This window comes from Vanessa cardui, chromosome 27, assembly GCF_905220365.1.
Source record: "Vanessa cardui chromosome 27, ilVanCard2.1, whole genome shotgun sequence".
Classification (NCBI taxonomy): Eukaryota; Metazoa; Arthropoda; class Insecta; order Lepidoptera; family Nymphalidae; genus Vanessa; species Vanessa cardui.
In genome coordinates this window covers 5628741-5643169 of record NC_061149.1, presented here as the reverse complement: position 1 = coordinate 5643169, position 14429 = coordinate 5628741, and the positions used below count along the sequence as shown (strand labels likewise).

Here is a 14429-nt window from a genome sequence, read left to right as displayed (position 1 = left end):
GTATGAAAATAGCAACACATAACTTCTATCAAAATTTTATAACTTATTAGCCGGTAAACCCAGATCTTCGGGGGAAGTATTTTTTAATTTTATCTTGTGGAGAACAAGATAAAATTCAAGCAGTGACTTTGCTCACAGACATTTAATAAAAGATTGATCTCTTCAAAGTGTCTTCAGTAAAATTCATTTAATAGAAAAAATAATATTTGCAAACCGTGCAAAAACTTTTGTTTTCGCATCACTTAAACAAAATAAAGTCTTACGGTGCAAGTTTAAGTTTCAAATAACAATTTGTTGCTTACGAATATATCTGGTATGTATTTTATATTTAAATATTTGAGTTTATTCTTTTTATTATAAATTTTTGTGTCATTGAAATATCTCGATATTTTTTTTTTTCAGAAAAAATGAGCGATGGTATCTCTCAATCATTCAAAGTGGAATGGTTAAATACAACATTAAAATTTATAAAAAATGATAACCAGATGATAATGGCATTCCCTGAAATGCCTACATCTCATGTAGAATATCTACACAATTTAATTTGGCAACGTAAAAATGATGTTGGTCTCGGGTTTAAGTCACTGTACGCACCGCTCTGGGAAGCTATGAGGATTTACAGCTTAAAGTACAGATTTAAAGTATCTGTTTTGAAATCCACTGATGATATGGGGTATGTATGCAAGACATAGACATTAGAATCATAAGAAATTATAACCAATCCTTAAACCTCATTTTTGTTTTCTTTTTTGAACAATTGACATTGGATCACAACATTAGTGCTTAGCTTTAGCTTAGTGCTAAAAATATGAGGAGTAACAATTTATATTCTATATTGTTATTTTTTGATCCAGTTTTAATCATTCTTTTATATCTATAATCAATATACTTTTTTTTATATTTAAAGTTCATTGTGGATGTTGATTAATAATAACTATACATTTAATCTGTAAATATGCTGAAAAATAAAGAAATATTGTGATTTGTAGATATTTAAACTAGGTGTACATTTTATTACAGGCATTTAGTCATTGAGAAAATAAAGAAAGCAGACAAAGAAGAGGATAGGTCTGAGTAAGTTTGTAAAATGAATACAACTATTTTTTAAAATATTAAGGAAATTTTCTTACTGTTATATTTATCAAATTTTTTTATCATCAATGTTAAATATTTTCAGTAGTAACAAAGAAGAGTCTGTAACAGATGTGGTGAAAGTCTCAAAACCCAAAGCTGACAAGCAGATTAAAAAAAAGAAGCAAACTAAAAGTGAAAAATATTTGATAGAAAAGAGTAAAATCATTGAATCCATATCTCCGTCGTTTCTCCGAACATCTTTACAAAAAATTCTTGACTTTATCAAAGATGAAAAAGAAGCAAGTCTCTTATTTACCGACCTAGCGCCAGTTGAAGCTAAGTTCCTGGAGAATTTCCTAGGTATATATAACAGACGATATATGTTTGAGGACATGATGTCGCCGGCTTGTAATAATATTTTTAATGAAATGTGGAAATGTTTTAACCGTTTCGATAAAACATGCAAATTGGAAGTGGATGCTTCCAAAACAAATATAAAGACAAAAAAGAGGTATGTAATATTTTAAACACTTACTAATTTAATTAATTTGAAAATTCAGTAGTGCCTCGGGAATCCATTCCATGATGAAAGTAAATTTCAGGCTAAAGAACTTTACTATTTATAAAGAACCTTACAGTTTACTTGTAAAATGAGCAATACATAAAACTTATATATACATACATTTCAATGGCAGAATCTGTGGCAGTACATGCCCATAATGACCCCAAAAAAAGGATTTGTAAATATATATGCTTACTTAATATTTTTAGCATCATTCATTTTAAATATAGAATAATATTTTTTAATTTTATTCACATACATTATACCTTACAAAGATGTCCTATTCCTTTGTTAAGGTAGTCAATTAGTCATATTATTATATTCATAAACAACCGATAAGTGACCAGGCTAACACAATCGAGGGACTCCCCGTAAAACGTAAATGAAAAGGGTTGCCAGTTTGGGAGTTCTGATTCCCTCATTTTTTATTTAAAAAAAAAATCATGTTTCATAATGTGTTGTAAAAAAGACCTCCTGCCACTATAACGCATCGTAACGTTTTACAAGACACGCCCTCCTCCCAAATTGCGTTACGTAATATTCAAACGCCCCCTTATCTGTATTTTAATTGGATTCATAAGTTGGTAAAATTATCAAACTAAAACATTATTTAGTATTAAAATTAAATTACAGGAAAGGTCACTATTTTTATTCAAAATTAAATTAATAACAAAGTAATATTATCGAGTAATGGTTTTTTTCAGGGAGGTGTCTTTTTTGAAAGTACCAAGATATGTTAGACCTACTATGACAAGGGCTATGTAAGTAAAATAAATTAATATATCTTCTGTTTCTTAGTCAGATTTTCTATAGCATATATTTTACCAGATACCCTCAATCACATAGGAGCCGACATGGCCCAGTGGTTAAAACGCTTGCATCTTAACCGATGATTACGGGTTCAAACCCAGGCAAGCACGACTATAGATATGTGCTTAATTTGGGTTCGTAATTCATCTCGTGCTCGGCGGTGAAGATAAACATCTCTCTCCCTAATAGAAGAGGAGGCCTTATCTCAGCAGTGGGAAATTTACAGGCTGTTTTTCAGGCTGACTTTACTTACACATTTATAATTTTAATATAAATATTTTATTATTTCAGGTTAAGACAAGAAAAAGAAAAAAATGATGCTGAAAATTCTTCCACGGCTGATAAAAGTGATGTTGACCCGAGAAGCAAATTCTTAAAAGCTTTGTCGGTGAATAAGGACTTAAGTAATGAAATGTAAGTTTCGTTTTAATAATAGATGATACACACACATGCAAGATGTCTTAGTGTGAGACGTTTAGTTTTTAGCCGACTTCAAAAAAAAGGAGGTTCTCAGTTCGATTGTTTGTATGTATGTTTGTCCGCGATTATCTCGCGTTTGTCTAAAGCTATTTGGTTGCGGTTTTCAGAAAAGTATTTGTTACATTCAGGAGAAGGTTTTAGTGCCTTTTTCGACTCGAAAAAAAAGAGGTTCTTAGTTTGACCCATAACTGTTAAAAATTATTTCATTTAAAGGGGCATAAACATTACCTTGGTGAGTTTAATATTTATGTTCTATATAAACAAAGCTTTGACGACCTCCGTAGTCGAGTAGTGTGTACACCGGATTTCATGGGTACGCCACTCTGAGGTCCCAGGTTCGATCCCCTGCCGAGTCAATATAGAAAATTCAATACTTTTCGATGTTGTCTTGGGTCTGGGTGTTTTTTAAGCAAGGAGTGGGGAGGCTTCTATTTGTCCTGTAAACCAGCACTAATTTCAATTGACGATTTCATGTCCTTATGAATCCATTATTAATATTATACACTTAACAATTCTATCCAACGCCCATACTCTATAGTCGCAGGAATCCCTACTTCAATTACAAGGAGAAGTTAATTACTACATATTGAGACACATTCTTATTCGTAATGCGGTTGGTTGAACGTGAAATTTGAAATTCGCGATTTAGTAAAACCTCGCGTACCGATAGCTGTAATCTTCTTTGATTGGATTATTCTTTACGCGTATATTTATGTATAATAGATCTGATTTATAATATAGCTTGTAATTAAATCTAAGGCTTGTCTAATTTTATTCTTTCTTTGATTGTAATTCATTATATAAAACGAAATTAAACGCTCCATATACAATCACTGTATATAATTTCAAAATATTAAGATGTAGTCTTGACAAAGCATATTTTTTTACAGAAATTCACCGCCAGTTAACATTGATATTCGCAGCAATATTAGAACAGTAAGCAATACCTCAGAGATCAAATCTCAAAATGACAATTCCAAAAATACACCAGCCACAGATAATCAAAACATGCCCAATACCATAAACAATAGTTTAATAGACAAGAATAAAACAGAGTTTAACGGTAATAATTCTACAAAGATAAGTGATAAAATAGATAAAAAACTCACAACCATAAACAATGCAATCATAGACAATATAAATAAAACTAAAAGCAATCTTGTGGGTGATGAAAAATATAAAGAATGTTCTAAGAGAGAAATTAAAGATGATCAAGATAAAGAAACCACTTCTGTTACATATTATGTACTGCAATCCGAAGAAAAATGCAGTATTGATATGAAAAATTCAAATAAAGAACGCTACAAAAGTAGTAGTCAAGAAAAAAACGCTTCAAGCAACTCGGCTGCTGGCAACACTTTATCGGAGAAAAATAATTTATCAAAATCATGCACATCTAGCGCAAATGAAATTATAAGCAAGGAAGCTTCGAAATTCTTAAAGGATCCCAGTCAGAAGTAATATTTTTTTCTATATATGGTTACAATAGGCTATTTGACTGGTTTTTAAAATCAATTTTATACTATTTAGTAGATGTAAGGAACCCAGTAAAAGTTGATTTTTTTATTTCTAGTACAAATTTGCCGAAAAATATCATATTAAAAATTCCATATTTAAATAACGCGCGAAAACGCTACTTGGACAATATGGCGCTGCAGTGGGATCTGTGACGTCACTTTCCTGTAATTTAATCTGTGGTACATATAGTAGAAAAGCAAGGTTTACAAGAAAGTGACTTCATTATAAGCCCGGCCAATCAGGAGCGTTTTGTGTCACGTGACAAACGGTTGAAAAAATGCATTTTTATTCATTGATTTTTGAATAAATTAAGTATTATTTTCCAGTTTCGTTAGTAAACAACCATTTCTAAACTCATAATATACACGGATTACAATAATTCACAATTTATTTTTCGCATTGTCAAATAGCCTATTGTTTCTATACAAGTATTATAAATGTTTGTTAATAATTGTCTGTCTGTTATGCTTTGACTCGTTAGTGACCAGAATTTGTTGGAGGACGTAGGCTTTTTTTAATCATTACACAGTATAAAACAAAGTCGCTTACCACAGTCTGTTCCTATGTATGCTTAGATCTCTAAAATTACACAATTGATTTTGATGCGGTTTTTTTTCATAGATAGATTGATTCAAGAGCAGTGGCGTAGCTAGGAGGAAGGGCTCCAGTGTATAGAAAAAGAATCGGGCCCTCACTCCCCCCATTTTTTTTTATGGTATAGGTTGGCGACGAGCATATGGGCCACCTGATGGTAAGTGGTCACTATCACCCATAGACAATGACGCTGTAAGAAAAATTAACTATTCCTTACATCGTCAATGTGCCACCAACCTTGGGAACTAAGATGTCATGTCCCTTGTGCCTGTAGTTACACTGGCTCACTCACCCTTCAAACCGGAACACAACAATACTGAGTACTGACGGGATTGCACAAAGCCCTACCACCAAGTAAGTAACCCTTTAAAATTATAGATACCAAATAAGAAATCTTGTGCGCTGTGTTGTGATTTTCTAGCTACAGAAGCTTAAGGTATATTTTATAGGGCCCCCTGAACTCCGGGGCCCTAGCGCACTGAATCTCCTCCCCTACGAGAGCTATGCCACTGTTCATGGGGAAGGTTTATATTGATTGCACCCAAATACAAATAAATGTTTCTAATTTCACAGGAAATTGCCGCCAAAGAAATCCATAACATTCGAGAAGTCTACAGAGTTAGACACTACGAGTGAGATCGGAGTGCAGGATATAAACAGCTACATAGAGAAGAGAGCCAAGCAGAGGAAGAAGGAGAGTTGTCCCAGGAAGAACAAACTTCTAGAAGCAATGTCGACACCTTTGGAAAGCGATAAAGGGTTGAGGTGAGTTTTTGTCCTACTAATATTATCAATGCGAAAGTTTGTGAGGATGTATGTATGTATGTTACTCTTTCACAAAAGTAATAGATGGTTTTGGATAAAACTTTTACAGTGGTAGTGCCACACTGCATACCTCTCGGTTGCAGTCGAATGGGCCGGCACGCCCGGGAAAGTACCACTCTCTCACTTAAAATCGGCGTAAATTGGTAGCTATGCTACCGCGTTTCGTCCGGTCAGTGAGAGTTCCGGCCAAATCCCTAGTTCGGACGTTTCTGTAAAACGGCTTCACGCCGAAAATGGGAACGCTAACAAAACTGGGCTTTTTTTTCTTTCTCGCTGGAAAAACGCATTACGCGCTTCCCCCACGTGATGGAAAGTGGGGGGGGGGGGTGGTACTCCCCGTAGCCCTGAACGTAGTACGCCCTGATATATTTATGTAGAAAAAAGCAAACAAAAATGTAACGATGTCAAAGGATTTTATTATCGTACTGACTTATTCTAGACCATTCTAGTTTACAAGTAAACTCGTTTTACACACAAACGAAAAAGGAACAAAAATCTATATAGCCAGTAAAACATTATTAAAGACCTATTTATTCATAAGTCATTTCGTAAGACCTTATGACATCGTGCCCAAGCACACCGGGTTTACCTACTAAAAACCAGCGGTACCCTCTCTGTCTTTCGGCGGACGCCACGGGATCGCTTACGCATGTTACCGTAAGAAACAAAACTGGGCTAACGCATTGGCGTCTCATGATGCAAACACCAGCACATTCAGAAAGGAATATAACTCTGCCTCTAGGTCCTTAAAAAACGTGATAGCTGAGACAAAGTAGAAGTACATTGGCAGATTTGGCGAGACTGGTGCGTTTCCCTTCAGGGACACGTTCGTTCTGGTCTCTCGCTAAGGCTGTCCTAGGGATTTTCTGTCAGCCTTCCTTTCCATCTCTGCACAGGGACGGTGAGTCTATGGCTCATACCGTGGAGAAGGCCGATCTTTTAGGCTCTCTTTTCGCGTCGAACTCGACTCTGGATGACCAAGGAAAATCTCCACCAACAATTCCGCAGTGTGATACATTGATGTCGGAGTTAAAATTTCAGTAAAGTGCAGTTTGCAAGCACTTCTTTCCTTGGACATTCACAAGTCGAGTGGACCCGATGGCATCCCTCCAATCGTGCTACGGACATGTGCTCCCGAGTTGGCACCGGTCCTAACGCGTCTTTTCCGGCAATCCTACATTAGGCGTCGTCCTGAACGTCTGGAAGACTGCGCTTTGGTGCATCTGATCCCTAATAAGGGCAACTGCTTAGATCCTTCCAAGTTTATAGGCCTATAGCCATCACCTTGCTCTCCAAGATAATGGAGTCCCTTATAAACTGCCAGCTCCTGCGGTATCAAGAGGAGAACCAGCTCATTAGCGACCGCCAGTACGGTTTCCGTCAGGGTCGGTCGGCCGGTGATCTTCTAGTTTACCTTACTCATAAATGGGCTGAAGCAGTTGAGAGCAAGGGTGAGGCATTAGCAGCCAGCTTGGATATAGCGAAGGCCTTCGATCGCGTCTGGCACAAAGCGCTTCTTTTGAAGCTTCTTTCCTATGGGATTCCCGGGAAATTATGCAATTGGATTACCAGCTTTTTGGCAGATCGGAGCATCAAGGTCGTTGTCGACGGTGCATGCTCTGACTTAAAATTCGTCAATGCTGGTGTTCCACAAGGCTGCGTTCTATCACCCACTCTGTTTCTTCTGCATATCAATGATTTGTTGCAAATCGGGAACATTCATTGCTATGCAGACGACAGTACCGTTGACACCTTATACACCGGCCGCGCTAATATTTCTCGGGAAAACGTCCAAGAAAACCGGAACAAACTTGTGTCTGAAATCGAGTCTTCCTGAAACGAAGTCTCGAACTGGAGCCGGCTAAATTTAGTCCATTTCAACCCCAAAAAGACGCAAGTTTGCGCGTTAACCGCTAAAAAAACACCATTTTTCGTAACTCCACGATTTGAGAACATTCCGATAGCCGCTACAGGTAGTATCGTAAAACTTGGCGTTGATATTTCGAGCCTCGTTCAGTTCCGCGGTCAGTTGGAAGGCAAAGCCAAGTTGGCTTCAAAAAAGCTGGGCGTGCTCAGCAAGGCGAGACAGTATTTCACGTCGGCCCATCGCCTTAAACTTTACAAGGCGCAAATTCGGCCTCACATGGAGTACTGCTCTCACCTCTGGGCGGGTGCTCTCCAGTACCAGCTCCTTCCATTTGACCGCATCCAACGTAGAGCGGCTCGAGTTATCGATGATCAAGCCCTTTCCGATCTCCTTGATCCTTTGGCTTTGCGTAGAGATGTCGGATCACTCTGCATCTTTTACCATATTTTTCACGGGGAATGTTCCGAGGAATTGTTCGGATTAATCCCGGCTGCTGAATTTCACCTTCGGACATCTCGTCAAAATTCGAAGTTTCACCCGCACCACCTTGATGTCCGAAAATCCACAACAGCGCGATTTCTTAGACATTTTCTGCCTCGCACAACCACTCTGTGGAACCAGTTCTTGGTGGTAGGGCCTTGTGCAAGCCCGTCTGGGTAGGCACCATCCACTCATCAGTTATTCTACCGCCAGATAACAGTACTCAGTATTGTTGTGATCTGGTCTGAAGGGTGAGTGAGCCAGTGTAACTACAGGCACACGGACATAACATCTTAGTTCCCAAGGTTGGTGGCACATTGACGATGTAAGGAATAGTTAATATTTCTTCCAGCGTCATTGTCTATGGGCGATGGTGACTACTTACCATCAGGTGGCCCATATGCTCGTCCGCCAACCTATACCATAAAAAAAACCCCTTCGAAGCCGCTCTCTATGGTTCGGATCCACGCATTCTAACCACTGGGCCATCTTGGTTCCAGATTGATGTAGTTAAGGTGTAAAAGCGTAACGTACAAATAAACTAGTTTGTTTATTTTTAACTTACATCATACTAAATAATTTAATGAAAAATTACCTGTTGCCTGTAAAGTCGGTATACGGGCGAAAGTTTTACGTGACAACGACTTTGAGTGGTAAAATAATTTTAATGTGAATATTCATTCGTATAGTAAGAAGAAGGATGAAATAATAGTAACAATTTAAAACATTTATTTAATTAAATTCAAAAACAACGACTTTTTATGTCTGTCTCTCTCGCTCTTAGGCGGGCTAACCATGCCCGAGTGGAAGGGACGCGTGCCTCTCACTCGCTCTCATTGTGAGCGCATAACGTGAGCGGAGCGTAACGCAGTTTCTTGAAGTGTCACCCGGCAAACCAATTTATAAGACGTTGTCACGTCAAAAGTATGTTAGATTTTATGTATCTAATGAATGCGTATATTTAAATTAATAAGGATGATGCAACTGATGGGCTGGGAGGGCGGAGCGCTAGGAATCCGTCGTGAGGGCATCACGGAACCAATCATACCGATGCTATATCTTGTAAGTTATATTTTCTATACATAGTCGAATCATTTTTTTTTTAATAATATACAACGTCACATATATTACTCTGATCCAAATGTAAGTAGCTAAAGCACTTGTGTTATGGAAATCAGAAGTAACGACGGTACCACAAACACCCAGACACAAGACAACATAGACAACCAATGATAATCTACATCGACTCGGCCGGGAATCGAACCCGGAACCTCGGAGTGATGTACCCATGAAAACCGGTGTACACACTACTCGATCACGGAGGTCGTCGCTAATATTGTTATATTCTGTTCAAATAAAAATCAAATTATACTTTATTCAAGTTGACTTACACAAATTTTTGTATCGTCATTTAACAACTATATTAAGTGAAGCTACCACCGGTTCGGAATGTAGATTCTGCAATAATCGTTTAAGATATACGCGCTCTAACTCATCAGTTATTCTACCGCCAAACAACAGTACTCAGTATTTTTGTGTTCCGGTTTGAAGGGTGAGTGAGCCAGTGTAACTACAGGCACAAGGGACATAACAACTTAGTTCCCAAGGTTGGTGGCACATTGACGATGTAAGGAATAGTTAATATTTCTTACAGCCTCATTGTCTATGGGTGATGCTGACCACTTACCATCAGGTGGCCCATATGCTCGTCCGCGAAACTATATCATAAAAAAAAATTCTTTAACAATTGATAGAACACTTTTAAACTATTTATCCCTTTGTATAAAATACCTTCTCAATGATATTTACCAAATAGTATAAGTACGACAACTTAGATGTCGCATCGGCGAAATTCGTAAAACCGATCACATCCGATTTAAGTACGCTATCCCAAATTATCAATGTTTATTTCTTATGCGAATATGATCTTTTCGCAAACGTAATAACTCGTAATATCATAGGACCTAATATATTCGTCAATTTGACATGTCGATTTACATGCACTTGCTTTCTCGGGTTGAAATGACGCGAGAATCTGTAGCGTCGAATAGCGTCGAATGGCGCGATAGGGAGCTATTTCTGTTGGTTGTGTAAATCGGCAGTAATCGGTTTTATTGAATTTGCCGCTGCAACATCTAGTTATCGTCTGTTATTTCGAAATAACTAACAATTGTTTACTGTGTCTTGTTATTATGAGAAGTTCCCAAAACTATTGGTTAGGTAGTTAATTATTCTAGGTGGTAAGGCATTGTGTCTTTGGGGGTGGGGTGTATACCCTCTGATGATATATTAACAAATTATTGTACTATAAGTTCGTAAAATTTCATAAAAAAATACACATAGTAAATATAATATCACTCGCAGGCACCAGGGGCAGGTTTGGGGCATATAACGGAAAAATCTTTAATAAAACAAGCAAAAGTCGATTTCCGTATAGATATATTGGAAAAGATTCTAAATCTACTCGATAAGGATACTCCTGATATTGTAATCAATTACAAAAACGAGTTATCTAAGAAAGAAAAGAGGTTCCTGCGGTCGGCTTTGCTGAGTTTCAATAAGAGGAAGAGGATTTCCCTCCCGAATGGCGTCGAAAATGACCTCGGACAGAAGATATTGGACAAAATGATCATGGAATCTAATCTGTATATTGGAATGACGATTTCCACAAGCAATAGGTAAGTGCCAATGATGTTCTAGTAAACAGATATGTCATTAACGCGCAAAAAGTGAAGACTAGAAAACGTTCTAATTAGGACGTTTGCCTTTAGTCGTTTTCATCATAATTATGTAGTAATACGTTTTGCGTATTTAAAACATCTAGTTATCCCTTTTACTTATTGTTTTTATCTTTAGCTATCCTTTTTACTTTTAACGAAATGTATAAATAAACTAAAATAAACGGTCCCCGGCGCGGCACACTTTTTTCTGTTGTTTAGTATGGATATAACATATCTGTTTATTAGAATATCATTGGGCTATATATAAAATAGGTCGTAGAATTACAACTGCCTTATACTCACCTTGCTTTTGTTTAAGATGACTTCGAAAAACTATATCAGCATGGCTCAGATATAAAAATAATAATAATAAATGTTTGTTTCAGAGAAATACTAATAAAGAAAATATACCATGACGATGATGAAAATAAATCAAAACCAACTAACAAAAAGGATATTAATGCAGTCTCCAAAAATAGTCCGGCAGATAATAATATAAATTCGAATATAATCAAGCTACCTGGGAAGAAGAGAGATTTTAAAATATTAATTCTGACTAAAATACTAGAACTAGTTAAAAGCGAGGATCAACATATTGGGATCGATTTCGATAGTGCTCTGCTGTCGAGATACTGTGATTGTGTGGAGAAGACCTGTTCGAGTATAAATAGAAGGCAAAAGATTTACGGTAAAGTTGTCAAAGTTATAGCTGAAGAAGTAAATAAAGTAATTGATAGTATCGGTGATATGTGCTTGAATGTCGAGTATGGTACGAACATGATGTGAGTATTGATGTTTATTTTCCTGCTAATATTATAAATGAGAATGAAGAGTCGAGATGGCCCAGTGGTTAGAACGCGTGCATCTTAACCGATGATTGCGGGTTCAAACCCAGGCAAGCACCGCTGATTCAAGTGCTTAATTTGTCTTTATAATTCATCTCGTGCTCAGCGGTGAAGGAAAACATCGTGAGGAAACCTGCATGTGACAAATATAGAAATTCTGCCACATGTGTATTCCACCAACCCGCATTGGAACAGCGTGGTGGAATATGTTCCAAACCTTCTCCTCAAAGGGAGAGGAGGCCTTTAGCCCAGCAGTGGGAATTTACAGGCTGTTGTTGTAATTATAAATGGGAAAGTTTGTGAGGATTTTTATGGTGTAGGTTGGCGGACGATCGAACCACCTGTTGGTAAGTGGTCACCATCACCCATAGACAATGAGAAATATTAACTATTCCTTACATTGTCAATGCGCCACCAACCTTGGTAACTAAGATGTTATGTCCATAGGATGTATGTTTGTTTAACGAAAAAACTACTGGACTGATTTGGATGTAATTTTACAGTAATATAGGTTACACATCAGAATAACACATAGGCTACAATTCGTAATGATTTTATGTAATTTGGCCATAATATAACGATAAATATATAGTACCCGTGAGAAGCCGGGCGGGTCGCTTGTTACTGATACATTTATGATATCAAGTTGCGGCATTGTTCATTTGTTCCTCTAATTTCAAGTTTTTGTTTATTTATTAATTTTTTATTGGCTCGTTTAAGGGTAAGACCCAGACTTTAGCCATCACGTCGAACGATATAATTGGAAGTTAGTTTATTATGAATCACATTCAATAAAAAACAAATGACGCTCAATAAAAAAAGACAGGATTTGTTTAAATGTGTCTCTTAGAACTAGCGCGCACTGTTAACTTTTGTCACGGTGACTGTTTCGTCACTCTTGTCGAGTCCGTGAATATGTATGGAGGTGCGCGCACGTTACGACGTGACATTTGTGTCTGCATCTGTACATATTCACGGACTCGACAAGAGTGACGAAACAGTCACCGTGACAAAAGTTACCAGTGCGCGCTAGCTCTTAAATAGCGTAGTGAATAGACTTTTTCTCTAACCACAGATTATGGTAATGGTAGCCATAGCCAATGATATTAAACCGCCATATTTATTAGCACAGTTTGAATTTATTGAATGGTAAGTTAGACAATAATATTAATTTATAACCCTTCTAGGTCTTTGATTCTAAGAAAAAACAATAACGAAAAGCGTTTTATAAACAGCGCCACTAATGCTTTAACTATTAGAAATAACTCTGAGAAAAATAATGATAATGCAACAATGTGCACAAAAGCAGATGTCGGAAATGATATAACTTTAGCTAAAGATATAAAGGATAATGAATTATTAGTAACAAATGAGAATGATGAACTTGACAAAGATAAGCATGGAGTTTCAAATAATAAAAGTCATCAAAACTTTGATAATAAGAAACTAAATGTGCTTGAATATTACGATGTTATAAATCAAAACAGTTTGAATATAGAATCCAATGATAATATACGTGATGGAAATAATACAGACAAGTCTGTGGCAAACGACTGTGATAAAGATAGTGCTAAAATAAATACAGATAACATAGACAATGTAGAAGTGAAAATAGATACAGACACATTCCAGAGTAATGATGCAAATAATAACAGAACTAACTTAGTTACATTAAGAAAACTATTACAAATTAAATCTGATCTGACAAGTAAGAAAATATCAACAGAGAATAATTATGATAAAAATGTTGAACTTAATACTTTAGATGGTGTTAAAGAAACAAAACCTTCCAAAGAGGTCAGAAGCAAAGAGTTTGACATTAATAGTGATAAATTAAAAGAAAATATTAGCGATGACATGAATTCTTCAAGAGAATCAAAGAAATCATTGATTAAACAAAAAGTATCAACATTTATTAATTCAAATAGTACGTGTCGAAAAAGTGTATTAATAGCAAAAAGCAATGATATGAGTTGTACACAGTTTTTAAAAGTGATTCAAAATTTAGTAGCGACTAATATCAGTGACAATTTTCTACCCCAATTAAAGTGCCATGGTATTGATAATCGTGGTGTTATATACAGTTGTTATAATGAAGGTACATTCGATTGGTTGAAAGAGGTTTTAAGTGATTATAAAATCATAGACTATAATGATACCATAGATAATAAGTTTACAGTACAAATAAAAATAAACGCAGTGTTCGAAGCGAAAAGAGTTTTAAGATTATTAGAACTGTGTAATATCGGGCTGTGTTGTGATAATTGGAATATTTTAGAAGAAAATACTAATGACTTTTCGGTCTTTATTGTTGATATAGATCGGGATTCATTTAATTATGTTTGTGATAATAATTTTAAGTTATCAATCGGTGTTGATGAAGCGCTATTTAGTATATATTGTTATTTGTAAGCAAAGTACTAAAGTTTGTTCATTATTCTCTTGGAATAATGATATACGCTATGATATCTATTGGACCATGACAAATTATAAGAATACTCCTTTCAAATAATAAATAAGCATAAAATATACTTCATAATATGTTTTATAAAAATTTATAAACTATCAGTTAGATTTTAAAGATAAAGTTACCCGACATATGCCTTCATATATTCTATAAGGGACTGTCAGCATCATTCTTAAGTGTGATTGAG

The 14429-nt window shown here is 36.1% G+C and overlaps 1 protein-coding gene across 2 annotated transcripts; it reads left to right on the top strand.

Annotated features, from left to right (window-relative positions):
- Positions 1-36: 36 nt before the first annotated feature.
- LOC124541064 (putative histone-lysine N-methyltransferase 1) lies at positions 37-14376 on the top strand. 2 transcript variants are annotated; one of them, XM_047118881.1, is made up of 12 exons: positions 37-313; positions 403-673; positions 1021-1074; positions 1181-1585; positions 2341-2397; positions 2738-2860; positions 3817-4383; positions 5612-5803; positions 9185-9272; positions 10575-10888; positions 11317-11712; positions 12963-14376. In XM_047118881.1, the coding sequence occupies exons 2-12, from the start codon at positions 408-410 to the stop codon at positions 14185-14187; spliced, it is 3687 nt and encodes a 1228-aa protein (XP_046974837.1). In that variant the 5' UTR covers positions 37-313; positions 403-407; the 3' UTR covers positions 14188-14376. The 2 variants fall into 2 exon arrangements, with proteins under 2 accessions (XP_046974837.1, XP_046974836.1); XM_047118880.1 differs by having other exon boundaries at positions 1178-1585.
- Positions 14377-14429: the final 53 nt, after the last annotated feature.